Below are 22,862 nucleotides of genomic sequence, written 5' to 3'. Positions count from 1 at the left end.
GAAAGCACAGTGTGGTATTTTGAATAGAGTAATTGCTTATCTCGTAGCATGTAATGAACCGTGATGGCATAGTGTTTAGAATGCAGTACTGCAGGCTACTTCTGCTGACCACTGGCTGCCAGCAGTTTGGCAGATTGAATCTCACCAGGTTGACTCAGCCTTCCATCCTTCCGAGGTCGGTAAAATGAGGACTCAGACTGTTGGGGACAATATGCTGACACTGTAAACTGCTTAGAGAGGGCTGTAAAGCACTATGAAGCAGTATATAAGTGTAAGTGCTATTGCTATGTAAGGGGAGAGGAGCCTTCGTAGACCAATGATTTGCCAAAGATGATGAAGAATCTAGGAGTGTTCTAATGGTTATTGCTATTGGCGACAAAAAAGATGTGAGATCGGGGTGAAATCTACTTACCTTCCCTACCGGTTAGGAATGCACGCGCCGTGGACCTTCTGTGCATGTGCAAACCCTTCTGCGCATGCGCAGAGGGTAAAAAATAGGTTACTTCCTGGTTAAAACCAGGATGTAACGACGACTGGGCGGGTGGGCAGAGCCTCGTGCTGCCGTCTCTACCGGTTCTCCGAACCACGCGCCGCCATCGCTACCGGTTCGGCCGAACTGGTCCGAACATGTAGCATTTCACCCCTCTGTGAGATGGATTCCTTGCCTGTGGTGGAGATGCAGCTATGAGTTTCTGCTACCAGCAGCAGAATTTGGCTCTGAATATTGAGAAAAGTTTGCAAAGAAAAGAGGAAATGATATGAAAGTCCTCATGTCTCAGCCTCACCATTCACTGGAAGTAGAGAAGACTGCCTTGATTGTGGTTCTTGTGAAAGGGTGTGGGTGCTATGGTAAAAGGGCTCCTGAACATTGTTTGGTCTTTACCAGAAGTTGGCTCATCTGCCTGCTCTATGTGGTCTGGCAGAATACAGTATAGTTCAGATAAAAGACCCAAAACATTGGGGACTGGATGATACAGAAAGCTGTAAAAGCCATTTGTATTGTTATACTACCTAATTGTGCCATTCTCAAATAAGTGGATGGGGGAAACGGCAGAATCCAAGAAGTGGTGGAGTTCCCATCCATCCAGAGGAAACTTGGCTGCATTTCTACAGTATGTTTTTCCCTAGCAAGAACTGAGCCTATTAATAGTTTGTTGGCTCAGTTTGGCTTTGAAAGCCCCATGCCTTGGAAGATACCAATAGAAGCTTCCCTTAGGGATCAATTTTGCTAATTTCTGGATTTTTTCTTCCCTTCTCCTTATTTGTGTGTTTGCTGTGTCCAGATACCTCTTGATTCCTCAAGGTAGCTACAATTTGGGCACCTGTGTCTGTAAGTCTCAAGGTATTGTTAGGTATGGTGCCTATTTACTATGCTTGTAGTTTCTTATGAGAGTTTTTAAGATAGCTGTCTGCAAAGAAGCATTCTCGTTGTGTATAATGTTTTTCTCTCTCATTATCAGACCTTCTGTTTATGAGCTCTGATGATCCACAACATGTGGGCAGAGACTCTGCTTACCTAACTGCTAAACTCTGGAATTTATGGATGCCAGAAGAGCATCTGCAATTCTGCTGTAAGGTGTCTGCTGTTTCCTTAATCTCTTAAACTTGCAGATAGGAAATGCAGGATTATGGTATTTCTGTAATGGATCAAATTTTTATTATATTTCTTTACCCTTCTTCTGGAAATTATATATGTCAGGACGTATCTCTTTTTTGTATACAAGAAAATAATAGTAGAGAATCCCTAAGTATATCCAGAGAACATTTTTCATTCTACTAAGAAACATATCCCAATCCCTCTGTTATATAAATCCCTTGGTATAAACTACAATTGGGAAATCAGGGCCCCCAAATCAAAGAGGGAGGTGTCTGCTTGCAATTATTCACTGATTCTTTTTCTTCCCACCTGTAATCTGTTGCTTCCTTGTGAATTTTCTTCTTGAAGGGAGTTGTGAAACTGACAGCATTTTTAAAAAATCTCTCAATATTGCCTCTAAAAAGATACTGTCTTAAGACTCTTACATCATGTTTTTGAAGATCCTAATTATAGAAGGCTTGTCAGGAGATAACTGGGTTTGCATATTGATGTAAAGTGAAAATGTTTGATTTATATTTAGTTTATATTTGTTAACAGACTTGGAAGTATTTCCTACGTGGGGTGTTTCATTATTTAACTTTCCAATGAATAAGACGGTTGAAAAGTCTATGAATATATTCTTGTTTTTTGGCCAAATAGATATTACATAGATGTCAAGTTGAGGGGAACTGAATTATTGCAGAAGCACACAGTAGTTTTTTCAAATGTACAGATAGTCCTCAACGTACGACCACAATTGAGCTCAAAATTTTTGTTACTAAGTAGACATTAAGTGAATTTTTCCCCTTTTATCTCTTTTCTTGCCACAGTTGTTAAGTGAGTCACTGCAGTTGTTAAGTTAGTGACATGGTTTTTAAGTGAATCTGACTTCCCCATTGACTTTGCTTGTCAGAAAGTCGCAAAAGCTGATCACGTGGAACCTGAAACATTGCAACCGTCATAAATATGAACCAGTTTCCAAGCGTTCCAAACTTTTGTCATGTGACTATGATGCCACAATGGTTGTAAGCGTCAAAAACAGTCATAAGTCACTTTTTTCAGTGCCACTGTAACTTTGAATGGTCACTAAATGGACCGTTGTAAGTCGAGGACTACCTGTATTTATTCTTGCCATAAGTAACTTTAAGCTGTAAAAACTGATGTCAATTCATAACAGAAGCTGAATAAAAATAATTCTGAATGGCCTGTTCCCTTCTGTGCTACAAATTCACCCCCATATTTATATTGTCTTTCCTTTTTAAGTAGTAAAATTGATGAACAGATCTTTTACATTTTAAAAGTTTACACCATGGTATTAAAAATACTGAGTGGTTCATTTACTATGGTAATTCAATATCTACTTAGCGTGACCACAAAAGAAGATTACTGTCAGTCTAAAAGCAAGATTATAAATGCATCCTTTGCTTTTGAAACTAGACAAATAACTTCTTTGATAGAGAGACAAGCTAGCTGAATGGGACGCCATGTTGCGATGGTCCTCCATTCAGCTTTTCCTAAAAGCATTATTTATTCAGCAGGGCTTATATCCAATCTTCATCCTAGTGGACGTTGGGTGGCAAAAACCTTGTGAAAATAATAAAACAAAACAAGGAAAATAATTGCAGCTATTATAGTAATAATAAATCAGTAGGTGAATAAAACAGCCAGATCCCGGTCTCGATATCTGACTGATTGTGCAACCAACCATAATACAATCATATAATAAAGTGATCAAGCCATAATCACATAATTCTGGTCTAACAATCAGTTTGGAATAATGGCTTGCAGAAATAGATTTCATCATCTCTCTGTGAAATGCAGAAATTGCAAGAACCACATAACTCCATGGTGAGAAGGTTCCAAAGAATGAGGCTGTGAAAGAGAAGGCCTGCTTTCTCAGTTACATCTCTTGAAGGAGAAATCTTTAACAGGCCTTCTCTGTGTGTCTGAGTCAGGAGGAAAGATTTTGCTCTAGCTAGGCATTGCCTGAGGTAGTGTCTAGGATAGGGGTCTCCAACCTTGGTAACTTTAAGTCTGGAGCAAAGCTGGCTGGGGAATTCTGGGAGTTGAAGTCCTCCAGGCTTAAAGTTGCCAAGATTGGAGACCCCTGATCTAGGACAACTCAGCGCAACCAAATTGGCATGGCCAATTTGCCATGGCCAACTGGCTGGGACCAACTCACTGTAGGGCAAGAGTTACACTAATATCAAAAAAATGATGGAATAGAATCATTAAAAAAAGAATGTAAATGGAGGGACAACTTGAAATGTGAATGACAGAAATTACAATCATTTTTTAATTATTTTAAATACTTAAATTGAATTGTTGAATTGTCTCACAGCAAGTTGTCCCATGATGAGTTGGCCGCAGCAACATGGCTGCATCAAGATGTCCCATTCCACCTGATGTATGCTGATGTTGCGTCAAATACGGTACTTTAGGCCTGGAAACTGCATCAATAATGAATGCAACAACATCAGAATTGGTGTTGCTTGGCCTTGGTAGGGTTATCCCACCAATAGTTTAGCCACATATTTTGTATCAGTTGCATCATCCAAATCGTGTTGAAAGAGAACTATCTCCACATAAATTACATTATAAGTACTGGTAAGTAACTGAATGGTAATCAAGGTTGGATTTACTTCCGATGGGCATCCTGATCCAGGTAAGGTTGTAACTGGTGTATCAGCCAAAGCTGCGTGAAGGAACTCTGGTCATGGTTTCCACCTGCTATTGAAGTAGTGCCATGGGTTCAGAAAGACCCACAAACCAACATTTTCAGAAGGAGTGCAACTCCCACCAGAGCAGTGTTTTAAGAAAATGCTTCCAATTTACAGAAACTCTTGTCCTCCAAACCTTCCTCTCTGCTATAATCTGTGCTTCTCTCTCAGAAATGCGCTGGCAGATGGGGGAGCAAGTCCGAGGTCTCGACTCTCAGGCAGAGAGTCGACAACAGTTGCTCCAAGATGTGGCTGACTTCCTGCGCCGGAAGGCTGAAGTGGAACAAGAATATTCCAGAGGGCTGGAGAAATTGTCTGAACGTTTCTCGGCTAAGATACGTGGCTCCAAGGAGCATCAGAATTTCAGGTTAGAGTCTTTGGATTCTTCAGGGGGGAGGGGGGAGCAGATGTGGAGAAGGAACTTCCACAGAGATAAGCCGAGGGTGATGATTGCATGGGAAGAAGCTGGGGAAAAAAAGGTTAGAGACATTATTGAACAGTAAGTGTCAAGAGTTTAACCCTTGGAGCTTTCCTACAAGGTCTTTACTGGTGTCCATTTTGTGTGTAAGTCAGCGCAGTGGTGATTATATATATCTTAATATATCTAAGAGACATTACCGCAAGCAACTGTACAGGAAGAAGTAGAAAGTTCATGAGTTGATAACCAGTAATCCCACATTTGGAGGTAACTGTTGTTGGAATGTTTCTTATTAGCCCAGTTTCCTTTCAGTGTGCTTAGGTTCATGCTATCATGCCTCATCCCCGCCCCTTCTCCTTTTTGTTAGAAAACTGATTAATCTTTCCTAGCCTTCCAATCTCTTGGGAGAGCTAGAGATATGAGATGCACTCCCTCCTCATAATCCCTTTGACCTTTTACCCATTTCTTCAGTCAATACCGCAGTTCAGTTTTAGTGGAGCATGTTTCATAACCTGGGAATCGGTGTCATACTACTGATAGAAAACACCTGGGGTTGATTTTTTTCTATCAGGTAATGTGGACCCTCCTGTTAGGAATATTTCATAAAGAAAATTGAAAGTACAACAACATCGACATATATTTTATGTAACAGCATATGAAAACAATGATTGATTAAAAAAACCCTACAAAAAAAAATATCCCTGGATATTTGAAGGGTAATAGTCAGGAGAACAGTTTGAAGCAGATGTGATGTTTGACATGAGTGAGCCCTGTGCTTGTAACTAAGTGCAGTACAAATATAGAATAAAACATTGATTAATACTTTAACATAATTATGGTATAATTGATTGGAATATCATAATATATAAGAAGGATTTCCAAATGAAAAGGTCCAGAGTATTCAATATCAATCTGTATTCATTTGCCTATCTTAGGCAAGAAAGCCAGGTGAGTGACACAGAGTCAGTCCCTCTCTGCTAACCCTGTGAAGAAGAAGGCAATGACCATTTCCAAAATCTTACCGAGAAAACTCCAGGGGCTTATTTCACCCTGCTTGGTTCTCATGGGTGGTGATCTCCTCTGAGAAATTAAGCAGAATGTATCAATCATATCCAAGAGACACCTTTTCTTAAAAGCAAATTTGATATTGTTAAGGAAAGCCAGATTTTGCTTATTTTATTTTTTTAAAAATATTTCTGGAGGTGGCCAGCAGTGGAGAAAACAACTGATGGGATGGCAGGTGAAGGAAATGTGGGTTGCTGATGGAAGGTCTGATGGTGGGGGTTAAGTCTGAATATATCAGGGTGGTTGATGACATCGTCTGCAACTAAATTTGAGTGACCCTATATTATATTCAACAATTTATCCTGGAGGATATAAAGGCTTTATGTTATAACTAGGTTGAAAGCCAGTTTGGTCTAGTCGTTAAGCCACCAGGAAAGAAATAGAAAGACCTTGAGTTATATTCCTGCCTTAGGCATAAAAGCCAGCTGGGTGACCTTGGGCCAGTCACTTTCTGTCATCTCTAGAAAGCAGGCAATGGCAAACCACTTCTGAAAAATCTTGCTAAGAAAACTGCAGGGACTGGTCCAGGAAGTCTCCAAGAATCAGACACAATTGAATAGAAGGGGGAAAAATGACTAGGTTACCTCACCAGCAATACTTGGTTTGATGTACCAGTGCAATGTCAGCACATGAATAGAGCTCTCCTCCTTGTGAGGAAAAAAAACATGTAGATGCAGAGTTCTGCTAATTGATTTGAACATAGAAGTTGAGCAGCAGGAAAAGTGAAAAATGCCTAAATTTTGTTACTATGTTTAGTAACAATTATCAGCCGTGTTTGATTTTTTTGTGTATGCAGTACTTTCTTCTTAAGGTATCTGTGGTGTAAATGGGTGAAACACAACATAGCAGTCATTTTAGGCTATAACGGGGTGGTGATCATTGTTGTCAGGTCCAAATGGCTTAGGAATGGTCACAGTTGGCACACTAAATGTGGTTGTGCAAACAAACTCCTTGCCACTGTTACAACCATGGAGAGAGGCAGCTTTGGATCTCCCCCACCCTGCAGACCTCCTCTTTCAGAGGTAGTACAAACTGATTTAGAACAGGCTAATCACAATTCCAGAGCTCAGCTATTTCCTGACAGCTTTTCCACCTTGTGGGTGGTGATTGTTAATTTTAGATAGTTGGCCTTCATCCAGCACATTACCAGACTTGGCCAAGACCAGTTTCAGGTACTCATTACATCCTTGGTTAAATGGTGGAGAACAATAGAACCAATATGCCGCAAATAAGGAAGAGAGATAAAAGATGATAAAAGCTAAGGATGTAGACACTAAGTGCGTTGTTCCTGCAGTCAAAGATTAAAGGGCTTCCCTCTTTACATGCAGGAAGGACCAGAATCTCCCTTCACCTTTGAATTGCTGGTATACAATCCTCAATCAGACACGGCAGGCAAGCCGGGATCATGGAGCACTGAGTGAAATCTACACAGGGCATTTGGTGCTTCGGTTGGTGCACATCAGCGAGGATGTGGGGCGATTGGCCCGGAAAGTAAGTGCTTTGGAGTGAGATCAAGGTGGATTCCATCCTCAGGTCACCTTGATATGTCTATCAAAGTTAGACTTTGTACAGAGTCCTAGGCTTGAACAAAGGCCTCTTCTTTGTAACCTATACTGTCCCTTGGCCTTGCTCTTGCTGGAATCACCCTTTGCCAACAGCCAGTTATTATTCCTGATTGAAAAGGGAAAATGGACAAAAAGAAGAGTTTTTATGACTCTCTAAGCATCTGTGTCAGAATATTTTCCCTAGCCTTCTCCTGATCAGTTCAGAAGTTGACTAATGTTTCTGTGACTGTTAAGTAATCATGGGAAATGTTTTCTCAGATCCAGTTCCTTACCTGGCAGAGCAGTGCTTGGTGACCTGGAACATGGTTGTGAAGTACCAGCACCAAACGTGATGGGTGTTGTATATGAGAGGCATGCCACTATGAAGAATGGGCTCAAATATTTACTCTGACCTCAGTGTTCTATTTCTGTTCAGTATCTCCTTGTGATCTCTGTGTGCAGCCCCATTCTATTTGTCATTCCCTCTGAGTTTGGTATCTTGCTCACCAAAGTTTCAAAGTCATGCACAATAATTTCCAAGTTTTTATTTGGAGCTCTTATACTAAACTACCTTCTAGATCCTGATCGGAAAACAATGTGCTCACAAATTCAGCAGTCTGCAAGTCTTTCCTTTGTCAGTGTCTCACAATTCTTGATTATTTAAGTCTTAACTACAGGCAAAGAAGCCGAGAAGGACAACCATATTCAGTAAATGAACATTTGCCATTTAAAAAGTACTTCCACACTTGCTGTCTTAAGCCAAGCATTTGCCTCCCTATATGAGAACATTATAATTAAGAACTCTCAAAGAGAAGAAAATTGAGTGGCCAGGCCCAAATGCTCCCATCAAATGTAAGAGACAAACCCATCAGATAATCTGTCCTCTTACAGGAATCAGGTATTGCTATCTGGTTGATCCAGTGGGATTGTTAAGAAGGCGTTAGCCCTGCCAGGTAAATCAGGCCAGGAAACCAATTTGTGTGACCCTACACATTATATTCAGCAATTTATCCTGGAGGTTACAAATGCTTTATGCAAGAGATACTAGAATTCTATTTTACAGATACAGGTGCTATGAAAAGTGAGAACAGTTTGATGTAGTGGTTAAGGCATTAATTTAGAAACCGGGAGACTGTGAATTCCACTCCCACCTGAGGTTCAAAGCCAGCTTAGTGACTTTGGGCCAGTTTCTCTCTCTCAGACCTAAGAAGTAGGCAATGGCAAACCGCTTCCAAAATCTTGCCAAGAAAACTGCAGGGACTTGTGCAGGCAGTCACCAGGAGTCAAAAATTGACTTAAAGAACTGTAAGGAGGACATTGGACATTTTACTTTCTGTTGTCAACAAATCACAGTTCTCTGAGCATAGGGAGCATGCAAAACAAAGGGTTTTTTTTTTTTGTGTGTGTGTGTGTGTGGTAAATTATTTTTTAAGACCTTACTTTTTTGAGGTTAGACATGCACCATCAGAAAAAAGGAAATAGTGTTTTCCTATTACATCTGAATTCGCTTGTATTCAATCATTTCTTGCTAGGATAGTCTGTAGTTTTATGCAGTGAGAGTCTGAATTGGCTGGCCTTTATGTTTTTTTTTAAAGCATGTGTAGGCTGCTTATGCAAATCCTTTGTGTCATTGGAGGGAAGCCAAGAACTGCCTGAGCATTTGAAGTCCTATCCTTTGGTCACTGGAAATCCTTGTTAATCACTGCCATGATTATGATTATTCTCAAGCATTGCTTGCTGGATTGCAACTATATTTCCATAACAATAGGGATTAAATATTTGTTTTCTTAAAAATCAAAACTGAGATTCTCAGCCTGCTGCAATAACAATGTCTCTGTTTTTCCCTATAGTTGAGTAGACTATGTGCAGCCCAGGATGCCCTATCTTAATCTTTCCTACTTTTTCCTCCCTGGTCAGAGCAAAGAGATGGAACAGCAGATGCAGGATGAGCTCCTGAAGGCAATTTCAGAGTTGCAGATGGTAAGTGGGGAAGAAAGGGTCCCTATCCTGCAATTGTCATCTCATTTGGTCTCTAACACGGGGGTCAAACTCAAGACCCGGGGGCCAGATCTGGCCTGCAGGGTGCTTAGAGCTGGCCCGCTGGGCCACCCTGGAAGCAGCAAAGGACTAGCCCACCTGGTGCCTCTGCCAGCAAAAACGGAGCTCCGTTTTTGCTGGCAAAGGGTTGCAGGAGGCTGTCGCAGCCAAAAACAGCTCGCGAGCCCCTTTTTGCTGGCAGAGTACTCAGACCTCGACAGGTGCCCCCGACACAAGTGATGTTGAACTGGCCATGCCCACTCTGGTCATGTCCCTCCCAGCCCCACCGAGGTCAAACACAACCCTCATGCAGCCCTCAATGAAATCGGGTTTGACACCCTTGCTCTAACAGGATAGGGCAAATGGCAATAATATAATGATTCAGTAATTTTGCAGCAGTAGTAGCAGTGTTTATTCTAAGACTGAGATCCCCCTTTTCTCAGACTATGCATTTAGGATGGAAGGGGCCATCAAGCCCAACGCTTTGCTCGGAGCAGAAATACTCGATGTATTCCCAAGAGATGGCTTGAACACCACCATCTCTCTAGGCAACTGATGTTGCTCAGTAAGGATTTTCTGATAATTTAGTTGGAAAATCAGTTTTCTTGAAATTTAAGCCCATAATTTCATATTCTGTTTTCTGGAATGAGAAAGTACAAGCCTGGCCTCCTTTGTGGCATATCTTCATATATTTAAAGAGTGCTGTATATCCACCCTCCCTTGTTTTTTCTGGAGACTAAAACACCGAACCTCCTTAAATCTTTCTTTCCAATGCTTAGTTTCTAGTCCCCAATCACCTTGATTGGCTTTCTTTGAGCCAGTTTCAATTTTTATGAATCCTCTTTATTTGTGGTGCCCCAAAATGAATATAGCACTTGAAATGGGGTCAAACGAAAGCAGAATTCAGTAGAGCTGAACAGTTTCTTCTCATGATTTGAAAAGTATATTTCTGAAGAGGTAATCTAAAACCACCTTTGCCTTTTTTGTAGCCACATTTTATTGTTGGCTAAAATTCCACTTATTTATTTCTCTAATGATTAAGAACAAAGTTTGGCAAGTTCTAGCTGATCAGCTCCTGTCTATTCGTAGGCTATGAAGTCATACCAGACATACCGCATTGATTGCCTGAATGCTGAGGCGAAGCTGCGTGAGGCTGAACGGCAAGAGGAGAAGCGCAGTGGCGGAAAACATTCAGATCCTAGTGGATCCCCTGGTGGGGCTGGACTTGACAAAACCCCTCGTCGCACTTCACTTCGGAAGGTGGAGCGCCTCCTGGAAAAGGTAGCTAGAAGATGGGGGTGGGAGTGTTGGAAATGTTGATCATAGATCAAAACGTGCCTGGGTCTTTTGATAAAGATGCTAGTACTGTTCACTGAATATACTAGGACTTATATTGGAGTAAATAGGTTTGGTTTAAAGCTGGGGGGCTATCAACCTGTTCACACAGCATGCTTAACTGGATCAGGACAAAAGTCATTTGCATAACATAAATTTGTGTGTATTAACTCTTAGGTTTTTTTGTGGGTTAGTGTGTTTTATGAACACATTCGGTGTCTTTGTGGCTCAGTATTTTGGGTGAGAAATGCAGAAATATGAGTGCAGCCCATAAATCCGAATCTTCCCTTCCCACTGGAGAAGTTTGGGGAAGAGGGATCTTCAGTGTATTGTTCTTTGGAAGAGGCAACTCATGGAGCTTTTCATTCCAGCTTCAGATTTGAAGCAGGGGTAGGGAGCAAGAAATGACCAGAGGTTCCTTTTCAAAGATGCACCAGAGAATTTCCCCACAAAGAGGAAAGTTTTGAGAGATCACAGATTGGCTGGCAATTGAGGCCAACCAAAATCTATGACCATTTATTACCTTGCAATTATTTGAGCCAGTAAGTTCAGACCACAAACCACTTCCTTTTCTTTTGGTTCTTTTTTCTGCTGCTGGTGGGCTGATGTGAAACTTTTGTGACCTTGGTGGAGGCAGGTTGGTTCCATCTGAAAAGGCTGTTTCTAAACAATAAAACCGATAGCAATTGTCTTTAAGGAACACTAGCATAGGTTACAAGTCTCCTCTGCAAAACACACTGTTGTTCCAACATTCACATAAATCCATTAATCATTTTAGAATGTCAGTGCAAACTGAGCTCACACAGATACCAGCCTATTGAGTTTGCCAGAATTCCCTTTATGCCCCTTAGAAATCTGGAAGAAAGTCCTAAAGATTCGTCTTCTTTGTAGTCATGGAGAATATATCAGTCTTAAGGTCTTGCATCTAAATGAAGTTTACACTGCATCTTTGTAGCTTTCATTCTTGAGTTAATGACAGATTGGCCTAGATTATATTCCTTGAATCCATTTAGATAGCACTTACTGCTTTTAGTTCCTGAGTTCTATTGTATGTTTTTTATTGTTATTTCCCCCTAAAATATTTCAGTTTGTTTTTCAATTGAATTGTACAGCTTAAATGTTATATGTAGAAAAAAATTCTGTAGTGATTTATCTTGGTCTGATTTTTTTTACGTCTCAAAACATGCCATTTTAACAATGGAAACAATGGAATTGTTGGGGTAGTGCAAGGCAGACACGGTGTTTGCACTGTTCCTACTCACAGAGGAGTCCTGTATCACAGGAAATAGGATAGGTATTCCTCAACTTACAACCGGTTGCTTAACAACCATTTGAAGTTATGATAGATTTCAAAAAAGCGACCTATGAAAGTTGTAACCTTGAAGTTACAACTGCCACACACTCCTTTCTGTGATCATGGGACTGCATTTCAGGCATTTGGCATCCGCCTTGTATTTACAGCTGGCTGCGGCATCCTGCAGTCATATGAAACCAGCAGAAAATGGCAAAAAACCACTCATTGGATATGTTAGATTTGCTTAACGATTGTAGTGTTTCTATTATGGTCATAAAACAATCATAAAATCGAGTCTAGTTATGTGGTGTCTTGACTTATTATCATAATGCCTTGCAGTCAAAATTTTGGCCTCCACTGTAGTTGTAAGTCAAACAGTATGAACTATATATAGTAGATCTGGAACCCCAGCATCATACTTATGAACACCACTCTGCCCACATTTTTTCAATCATTTTATGCAATCTCCTTACTAAATGACAATTACGGTGCCTCCAGTGTATCCTCAATATTTCAAATATATCCATCAGTTTAAAAGTGGTCAGGGAAGATTCTCTGCAATAGAACTTCATTCTGAACCCACCAGATTTTTCTTGTTATGCAAAAGTTATGGGAAAGTAGAATGCTAGGAGAAAAATATATCATCAAGGGGATTAATGGGAAGGAAGAAATAGTTAGCTGTCACTCCCCAGCTGCCTATCGAATAAAGTTGCTGCACAGCCCCTTTGGCGATTTTCTTCAATGATTTCAGAGATGATCTTCTTCTTTCTCAGTGATTTATCATACAACATCTGCTGGAATCAGGCTACGAAGGAGGTTGTTCCCTTTATGAGCAATTGTTGCCATTATTTATCAGGAAAAAAAGATGTTTACAAAAGTACTAAGCGGAGGGAAGTGGAGGGAAGAAGGAAGGACAGTCTGGAATTTTAACTTAACGATTTCTTGATCTTCAGAGACAGTCTAAATTCCTGGAAAGCAAGCTGAAATGTGCCAAGGCTCGGAATGATTACTTGTTGAATCTACATACCGCTAACTCTGCCATGAGCAACTACTATGTACGCGATGTTGCCGACCTGCTAGATGTGAGTCAATTACTCTCCATGCCCATAAGCAACATAGGGGTTAGCACTAAAATATCAACTGCCAAGGCTTTGGTTGCCTATATGGATTTCTTTTGTCACTGTTTATGTAAGGGCACGAGTCCATGTATATGTCAAATGTATACTGGTCTTCCAGTGTAACTTCGTGGCTTGTCTAAGCTATCCTGCGACCTGTATGGTGGGAATGTTGAAATTGCTCATAGGTTTCATGCACGCTCTTCACAGAACTATAGTTCCAAAAAAATTTTGGGAAAAGGAGAGAGTACGCATCAGTATTAAAACTGGATCAAGACTGTGGGACATGGGTACCTTTTAAAATCCCCAACCCCTGGTCTGCAGCTCGATGCTGGGCTGCAGCCCATTGGAAACCAGGGTGCGCAAGTGGCAGGCGAGCCTGCATGTGCAGCTGCTTTTGTGCAAGCAACACACACACCTGAAACCATCCCCTCTTCCGCCCATCGCCACTGCTGCCGCCAGTTTGCAGAACCAGAAAGGTTGGGGATCACTGTTTTAAAAGATACCATATAGAGAAGTTAGCTAGTTTCCTGTAACTCTTGAATGGTTGTTTTTTGTTTTTTTTTGAAAAGGCAGTGCCTGCCATATTTTAACAGCTATTTTAATGGGGGCATTCTCCATTTAAAAATGATATAAGTTTAGCCCTCACCGATGAAAATGGAAGCTTGAAAAAGATACTGGAATAATTTCTGCTAACCAACTGAAATAGGGTTACCATATCTCGGTTATAAAATTTTAGATGACTGTTAGGTGACAATAAAGAGTTGGACTTTTCCGTAGCTGTTTGCTGCACTAGGATATAATTTTCCTAATTGAAATGTACATTTCTGATATGAAGCTTTAAGGGCATTCTACTTGGCTGTCTTTTTTCCTGTGGTCCTAAACCATGAAATATTATAAATTTCTAATCTTACAATCACAAAATTCCAAATCCTGCAGAATCTCTTTCCTTTCTTGCAGAATCTACTGCACTCTTTATCATGACTTTATTTCTACACTCTTTCCAATTTCATAATTTGACCTGCATTTATAGCAGATGGTCATTTGCATGTCATAGAAAAGATGCACCAACAACAAAAAGTTGTGCTTGTTGTGTCATTGTGCATACATTGGAAAAGATAGTGGGGATTGGTCAACCATGGAATCTAATAACCATTAGGCTCATCTGATAACCAAATATATCTTTATCATATGATTCCAGTGTTTTGACCTTGGCTTCCACCTGTCGCTGGGCAAAGTACTGAGGACCTACCTAGCTGCAGAGTCACGGGCCCAAGCATCTTGGCAACAGGGCCTGTGTGCCATTGAAGGGGCGGTTGATGCTTTAGATCCATTGGGAGATAAGTCCAGGATGATGGAGGCCAACCCTGCAGCCTATTGCCCTCCTCTGTCCTTTGACTACCAGCCTCATGAAGGTGATGAGGTGAGAGGATTCCTGGCTTCTTGTTCTACATTTTTTTGCTTTCTGCTCCGGCTGGCCCTTATTATTTCTTTTCTGTAATTTTTCTACCTTCAGGTATCTGAAGTCCGGGCTGAGGGTCCACTGAGAAATGAACTAGTTTCCCGTTTCCAGCACATCCAGTCCCGCCTCAATTCCATCACCCTGGAGACAGATGAAGTAGGTACCAATAGAGAGTGAGGTGCAATTGAGGGGGGGATGGGCAGGAATTAATTTCAATTTCAAAAATCAGTTTCGTTAATTTTGGGAACTGCGAAGGAGAAGTGCCGGGGTGGGGAAAATTCTAGCACTTCTTCTTGCTACTGACTGTTCTGCAGATGCCTTTCTCATTCCTTTAGTGCTAGAGTAGAATTCCTGGGATTCATCAGAACGTAGCTGGGCTCTTAGGAAGACCTTTCTTGGTATAGAAATTTCTATTTTCTTTCACAGGTCAACAAGACTCTGAAAGCCACCCTGCAAAGTCTGATAGATCTTTTGACAGCAGAGGAGCCAGAAGCACTTGATGCCTTTCAAGGCTGTCAGTCTACAGAGTCACTCAAGTCCACAGGTTCTGATGCTGGTGGGAAGCAGGCATTGGCAAAACGCCGGGCCAACCAGCAGGATACAGAAAGCTTCTATATCATGGTAGAATCCTAGATACCTAAAAGAATTAAACTTGATGCACCCTTAATATGCGGTCATAAAGACGAGGACACCATAACCTAATACATTTAAATAGTTATTTTTATTTTAATTAATCTAGATTTCACTAGAACTTGTTTATGATAATTCACCCTTCAAATAAAAGACAGCATGAGGTCACTTTTGCTATTGATAGGCATCTGCTTTACGGTGATTTCTCTATGAAATCACTGATAGAATGTTACCCTGAACTAATCCCTGCTTCAGCATCTGTCTGGCATCTTCAGAGATGTTCTGAGCAAGACCTATTGCCAGAGACCCTTCCTTCAGCCCCATTTTAGAAACATAGACAAAAAAAGGTGGCTTTGGATTTTGTCTCCCAAAGTGGAGAAACACAAAATATGAATCTGCTGTAGAATGAGAATCTCTGACCTGATTAGGTACTATAGAGACCAGGAGTAAAAAAATAAAGTGATAGAAGATTGATTTGAGAGAAAACCAGTTCCTGACTCTTTTGTTCAATGGTAGAATGCTTCTAGTTTTGAAATGGATGATTTAGCTCTTTCCAATTATCGAAGTAATCTAGAAAAGTGACTGGGCCACTTTCTGGAATTCTTAATAGCTGGCTAGATGCAACAAGACACTAAATATTTGTGAAGGATGAAAGATAAGTTCTGTCCCATTCAGTCTTCCTGGTATGGTTCCAGTTTGTTGAAAGCTTCAGAAAGACATCTTGGATTTGGTCATTATATAGAATAACTTGTCCCACTCAGCCCAGTCACCTGCTGCTTTCTTTGATAACATATTTCATGCTATCTCTTGCACAGAAATTCAAAGAATATCTCTCTGGACGAAGCATTCAAACAAAACTGCAAGCAAAGCATGACCAGATGAAGGAAGCGATAGAGAAAGGTGAGGTGTGAAGTAATAGACAGTATCTGTACTCTTTAATTAGAAGCCTATTATTGGTATTTATTATGTTTGTCCATCCATCCACCCACTCACCCACCCATCTGTCCATCCAGCTTCTAAGAACTTGAGAAACACCTGATAATATCTAAAAGAATAAATCACTTTCTCATGCTTTCTCCCAGAATACTCTCAAAATTACGGGTTGCTGAAAAAGTTTGCCTTGGTACTCTTTTCAGAGAATTTCTGATCCCAAGGTTCCCTTGTGGAAAAGGTGATGAGAATTGTTTAATAGTTTTCACTTAAGGGAAGAGACAGCAGTCCATTGGGGAGTTGCATTCCCTTCTGTAACAAACACACACACACACACACACACACACACACACACACACACACACACACACACTCATACACACAGACACACAGTGTAAGTTTTGAATCCTGAATGCTGATAGCTCTTTGAGTGAAAAAATCTGTGATTCTCTCCTTTATGGCTTTCCAAATATTAGTTCTGTGCTTTATTGAAGCTATTATTTTAAAAACCTGATATATATATTTTGAGAGAGATGAAATTGGTTTGGTGAGTAGGATAAGAGCGGACAATTATATTAATGTATTCAAAATATATATTAATATCTACAGTAAATTAAGTTATATAGAATTCACTATTAAAATGATATTTTTTTTTCTTTTTCGCTTTGTTGTATTTTTTACATTTTCTAAAAAAACATCTATGTACTCCTCCCCCCACCCCTTTTTGGCATTATTTTAAAAGCAATTAAAAATAAATAAATAAAGGATAAGGGACTGCCAGTTGACCCTTCTTGGAAAGCAGGGAAATAAATTTCACAAGATGATTGATTGGCTTTGCTGTCAATTTCTGCAACTCTGGTTTCTGACCAAAACCAGATTCTTGCTAAGTGTGGCCCCAGTGAGAAAGCAATCTGTATCAGTGAGTTCATTCCAATGAGATTCTTATTGTAGAAGCAACAAGCTGATCTTGAACAAGCAACAAGTGCTCTGATTTTACTCTAAATCAGAAGCGTGAATAAAGCCACTAAGACTCCAAATTAAACTTCTTTGTCTCCTTTTGTTCTTTCTTCTTGCTTTCCCAGGTGCTGCGGTGGATAGAGAATTAGCCAGGTAAAAAAGGAATCCTGGGATTAATGAAAATTGCAGATTCAGTTGGTGGTGGTGGTTCCCTTGTAAGAATTCCTCAGGCCTACTCTGCAGTGGAGAATCCAAGCAGAACCCTGGGGAGGATACCGTTCCAGTTTGGGGGGGGGGACACCCTCTGACATCTGCCTTCCTCCCCACACCACAAAAATGTTGGTTCCAGGCCACAGTCCCAGCGCATCCGGCGGTCCCGCCCTCCCTCGCGCTGTCATCACCAGCTCTTCGAGGGTGACCTACAGGCCTTCTTGGAGGTACCGGCTGCTGCCCTCAGCTGCTCCCCTCCTGCCCAGCTCCTAGTCTTGCTTTCTTGCCTTTTGCCTAGTGTGAATACTCTGCGTTGTTCTGGCCCAGCTTTTGCCTCTGGCTCTCCCCAATGGCTTTTGCTGCTCCCTTTGCTTGTAACATGTCTGCTCACTCTGTCTCTCCTGTCCCTGCTGCCCAAGGAGGCGGAGGCTGCAGGCACGGAAGCAGGTACAGGACTGGCGGTGGGAAACGGTAGCCTGACTCGGTGGGTGGGGAGGCCTGCCACCCTAAGTGGCATGGAAGGGTATTTGGGCTGCTTGTGTGATGGACTGTACTTTCACATTAAAAAAAAAACACACCATGATTCTGGGTGTTTGTGCATTCACTCACTTATATATATATTTATGTATGAGTGTGTCTGCAAGTATTTGTGGGATTATAAAGTGCTAACCTTGCATGAGGCATGCTTTGCACATCAGAATATTTGATACTGTATTTCTGTATGTAAGTGCCTATGTCTGCATGCAGTGCTATCTTGTTTGTATTTTTGCACATGTACTATTCCATCTTTTAAAAAAACGTTTACTTGTAACTGGGAGATCTTGATGTGTTCTTGAGATAAGACATGACTGCTTGTTTTAGCCATATATTATCCATTGTCTGATTGTCTCTTTCAGTCCATTAAAAGGCTAAAAAAATTTAGTTCTGTATAGGAAAGCTTTGAATTTGTATCCCTGCTACTTTCTGGGAAATGCTCGCTGCTTTTGCTGTTATAGTTGCAACATTATGCTCCAAGAAATAGTGTGCTAGCATGAGCATCTATAGTGGCAAAGGGGCAAATAAGGCATGATGACATAATCACACAGATCTTGCAACACATGTGCTTGTTGACAATAAATGTCATTGCAGCATTTTCCATGTGTGTGTCATCATTTTGTTGTCCTCATAACTTGTTGTGGACTCTGTGGATCATAGCCTGGAGTCCTTTGCTTTTGAATTTTAAGCTGATAATTTAGGGATGACTCTGGGGACCTGAGCCAAGTAAGTTGAACCAAAATTTCCTGCCTAGCCAGTCAGTGACCAGGAGCTACACCCATAAATTAACAATAAAATAAAGTATTGATTACATTTGAAAAGAAATGATACCTTTCCAGGTAAACTTGTGAAAAAAGGTTCTGCAGAATTTGTTTTATAGCAGGGGTGTCAAACTCATGGCCCACAGACCAGATGCGTCATATGCTGGCTATGCCCACCCCCATTTTAGCGTGTTTGACACACCTGTTTTACATCATTAGAATAAGGATATTAAAATACACTAATGCAATTGAAATAAAAATTTTTGATTGCTTCAGATTTGTCCATAATTAAGCAAATTAATTCGTTCATTCTTTACAGGAATTTATTTGATAACTGTAGGTAACGGATCCTAGCTAAGAAAAACCACTTGATCCTTTTTGCCTCTTTTTGTAGGCAATACCTGTTCTAACCATTTGCCTGCTGTGATCTTTAATCTACAAATCATCAGAATTGTTTGATTCACACACCACTAATAGCTTATGCAGATTTGTTTAATTTTATGGTTTAGACTTTACTTTAGTTTTCATAAACAGATTAAAAAGAGAGATTTGGGGCTTGATCTAGACTCTACATCATGCTGTAAGTGACCTGTTGAACTCATAGAAATTTGAATTCTTCTCAATTAATTTAAATCTCTTTGGTTTCAATGAATCCCCTCTCACCATGTTACATTTGGATTCCACCCACAATTTATCCAGGTGTTAGAAATGTGGTAAATGTGTGGGGACTTGAACTCAAATCCCAGCATGCCAATGGGAAATCTCTGTGCTTTACCAGGTCTTTTTGCAGTCATACACAGCACACAGAGAGGGTATGTATGTCGGTGAAGGGATGGTTTTCAGTGCTAAAATGAGACTAGCAGCTGTTGATCCTTGTGAATGTGCACCTTGTTTCTACCTCTAGACTACACGTGATGTCATATTTTGTTCTTTCATTGTTGGGTATTATTGCATTAAAAGGGACGCAGTGGCTCAGTGGCTAAAACGCTGAGCTTGTCGATCGAAAGGTCGGCAGTTCAGCGGTTCAAATCCCTAGTGCCGCGTAACGGGGTGAGCTCTCGTTACTTGTCCCAGCTTCTGCCAACCTAGCGGTTCGGAAGCACATAAAAAATGCAAGTAGAAAAATAGGGACCATCTTTGGTGGGAAGGTAACAGCGTTCCGTGCGCCTTTGGAATTTAGTCATGCCGGCCACATGACCACGGAGACGTCTTCAGACAGCACTGGCTCTTCGGCTTTGAAATGGAGATGAGCACCGCCCCCTAGAGTCGGGAACGACTAGCACATATGTGCAAGGGGAACCTTTACCTTTACCTTACTGTATTAAAACCGCAAAAAAAGAGAGACCTTACCTATTATTCCCCCTGTCCATTTTTCCCCCTGCCCATTTTTTTCTGTGCTAACTAGTGAATGTGCCTTAATATTTAACACCCTGAGTCCTTTTGCTCATAAAGGTAGACTGCTTTTTCCATTGTATACATGAGAAGATAGGGCCGAGCATTTTAATAGTTTGCAAGCTACATGTGAATCCCCACCCCTGCCACCCCTGTCTTTCTAGCTCTTCAGTTTTGTTTCCCAAGGGCCTGGGGCCAAAACCTTCAAATGGGTTTCCCCAGTTTGAGGAAGTTGGAGGCGTTTCAGGCTTCAGATAAGTATTTTAAAGCCTCCCTAATAGATAAAGGCACCCCATTTTTAAAATCCCATTTGCAACGGTTGTGTATTTTCTCCCATTTGCAGACGTTTTAAGGGGTGAGATGAGTGCCAAGTTTCTGTAGCAATTTTGCTGCTTATTAGTAAAAAGAAACATGGGGAAGAGAAGTGAACATTTTGTCCCTTCTCCTCTGATGATACTGTAATGACCCTAGCCACATCTCCTTTGATCCCCAAATGAGGCACAGAGACAAAATGACACACACACAGACACAATCATAAGGAGTTGTCACTCCTGTTGTAGAAGGAGGCTTAGTTCAAACATAGAGGCTACACTGGGAAATCAAGACATCAGCCTAGAAAGAGATGGTAGCAAACTGCTTTCATAATAGTTCTGAGAAAAATGCATAAATGTAGGTACCGGAAGTGGGGTAGGGTGGGGTGGGGTGAGCCGTCTTCAAGATGCTTTTACTTTCTTTATGATCTACAATGCTTGCCTAACTAGGGAAAGCCCAGGTTCTCTTTCTAATTTCTTTTTTTGCCCCCTTCCCCCTCACTCATTGCCATATTTGTGCAAAAAGTGAAACTGAGAGGAAGTTGGGTTTTTTTTTCCTTTTGATTTTGCAATTCTGGACAATATGTAGCAATTTTCTTAGCTGGGGCATGGTTGAGTTTGCTTTAAATATAATACAGATTTCTATGCTAAGCAAAATTGAATATGTGGACCAAACAGTTCTGCAGTTTTTAGAGGAGAAATTAAGATGATTTATCTAAAGCTTTAAAGCTCTCTCCAGAAGAATGGAAATTTGATGGGCTAATTATGCAATTACTTGCATAGAATCTACTCTTTTCCCAGTAGTGGGTTTCAAATCCCGTTGCTACTGGTTTGCTCATGGGCACGCATGGGCGACACTTCTGCACATGTGCAGAGAGGTCTGGGCGGATGGGCGGAGCCTCCTGGCACTGCCGCTACTGGTTCGCCCAATCCGGGGCAAATTGGTAGCAACCCACTACTGCCTTTTCCCAAGACTGACCAAAGTAAGGTATCTGGAGGTTTTTTCCTCTTCCTTTCGTACTTCATTTTATCTTCACTTTATTTTCCTTCTGCTTTCCAGGCAGTCTTGACCCCTGGCGACTGCCTGGGCAAGCCCCTGAAGTTTTCTTGGCAAGATTTTTCAGGAGTGTCTTGTCCTTGCCTTCTTCCTAGGGCTGAGAGAGGAGGACTGGCCCAAGGTCAGCTGACTTCATGTGCAAGGCAGGAATAAAATTCAGAGCGCCTCGGATTCTAGCCTGATGCCTTAACCACTACACCAAACTGGCTCTCATCTTCACAATTGTCCTGTAAAATTGTCCTGACAAGAAAAAGAGAAAAGACATACTTTTTAAAAGTTTCTTCTCTAAGTTTTATTTGCCCAAGTTTTATTGGTTTTATTTGCTTCTGATTCGTTGTCAGGGGCTCAGTCACACTCTTCTCTTCAAAAGCCCAGGTTATAAGCTTGGCTATCGTGCATTAGAAGGTCCTCGTTTCTTTGCCAAATAGTGCCCACTGAGTTAGTTAGCAGTTGCCCCAAAATCCAATTTAAATCCAACCTTTCTCATCCCTCCAATGTCCATGCTGCACTGAATATAGAAAAGCACAGTTTAAACAGTTGAGTTTGACAGTAAGAGGGATCATTGCTAATGATGATCATTCTCATTCTGTTTCTGCTGTTGATAACAAAAGCTTTTTTCCAAAACCTCCCATGTCTGCAGAGCAGCAACGATGTGGAGAAGAGGCACATATAAAATAAGCTACTGATAACTGCTGTCAGCAGCACCCAACCATTTTTATTCACCTATCTTTTCCCACATTATATCACCTATTACACAATTCACTAGTTACAGCAGTGAGTTACTGTAAATTGCATTATAATACAGCAATTGTTACAACCGTCCTAAGATAACTATTCTTGCCCCTCTTGCAGATAAAAGTTTGAATCTGAAGGAGTGATTCATCTAACTACAAGTAACCCATTTGGAGCTAAGATGAGCAGGCCACTTCCTAATCAGAGTTTTTTCTTAGCTATACCCGCTGTAGCATTTTGTTTTGCTCTATCTGCTGAATCAGACTAAAGATGCCATTAATTAATGAACAGGCCCAATTGTGACAGCTAGAAAACTAGCCCCCAGCAGTCCTGGGTGTGTTGTGAGAATGCTATCTTGTAACACTCTGCTTTCCTTTCTGTAACTGCAGGCCTCAGGCCAAGCGGTACCCCTTGTGGTGGAAAGTTGCATCCGCTTCATCAATCTCCATGGTAAGATTGTCCTGTGCTAAACTCCCCACCCCCCATTTCCTTCCTTCCTCTTTCCTTGTGTCCGTATTTGGTCACCTTGCTGGGAGTTGAACTGTGAAGACCATGAGTTCTTCACTGAAAATATCCCTTGCTATTTTTTTTCCTCCTCTTTGCTCAGGCCTCCAACATGAAGGTATTTTTCGTGTGCCTGGATCTCAAGCACAAGTAGCAGAGATCAGGAATGCCTTTGAGAAAGGTGAGCAGTCAGGGGGACGTTTAAAAGGTTTTCTTAAGTTTGCCATGGCATTTCTAGGACGCCATAGAAGCAGGAGGTACATCAAATACCTCTTATG

General features: G+C 41.1%; 1 protein-coding gene across 1 annotated transcript in view; it reads left to right on the top strand.

Annotated features, from left to right (window-relative positions):
* ARHGAP4 (Rho GTPase activating protein 4) overlaps positions 1–22,862 on the top strand; it is a 46,766-nt gene that overhangs the window by 13,489 nt on the left and 10,415 nt on the right. Inside the window, exons 2-14 of the mRNA XM_070935189.1 lie at positions 4,468–4,663; positions 7,108–7,270; positions 9,241–9,303; positions 10,450–10,641; positions 12,943–13,071; positions 14,306–14,527; positions 14,621–14,722; positions 14,993–15,187; positions 16,012–16,096; positions 17,209–17,236; positions 17,433–17,520; positions 22,470–22,530; positions 22,688–22,765. Coding sequence (XP_070791290.1) covers positions 4,468–4,663; positions 7,108–7,270; positions 9,241–9,303; positions 10,450–10,641; positions 12,943–13,071; positions 14,306–14,527; positions 14,621–14,722; positions 14,993–15,187; positions 16,012–16,096; positions 17,209–17,236; positions 17,433–17,520; positions 22,470–22,530; positions 22,688–22,765 — 1,602 coding nt within the window. The remainder of the gene's footprint in view (positions 1–4,467; positions 4,664–7,107; positions 7,271–9,240; positions 9,304–10,449; positions 10,642–12,942; positions 13,072–14,305; positions 14,528–14,620; positions 14,723–14,992; positions 15,188–16,011; positions 16,097–17,208; positions 17,237–17,432; positions 17,521–22,469; positions 22,531–22,687; positions 22,766–22,862) is intronic.

Source organism: Pituophis catenifer, unplaced genomic scaffold, assembly GCF_029215685.1.
Source record: "Pituophis catenifer annectens isolate HBS135680 unplaced genomic scaffold, rPitCat1.0.hap2 SCAF_2, whole genome shotgun sequence".
NCBI lineage: Eukaryota > Metazoa > Chordata > Lepidosauria > Squamata > Colubridae > Pituophis > Pituophis catenifer.
Note: the sequence above shows the minus strand (reverse complement) of the source record. Positions and strands in the feature narration are given on the sequence as shown.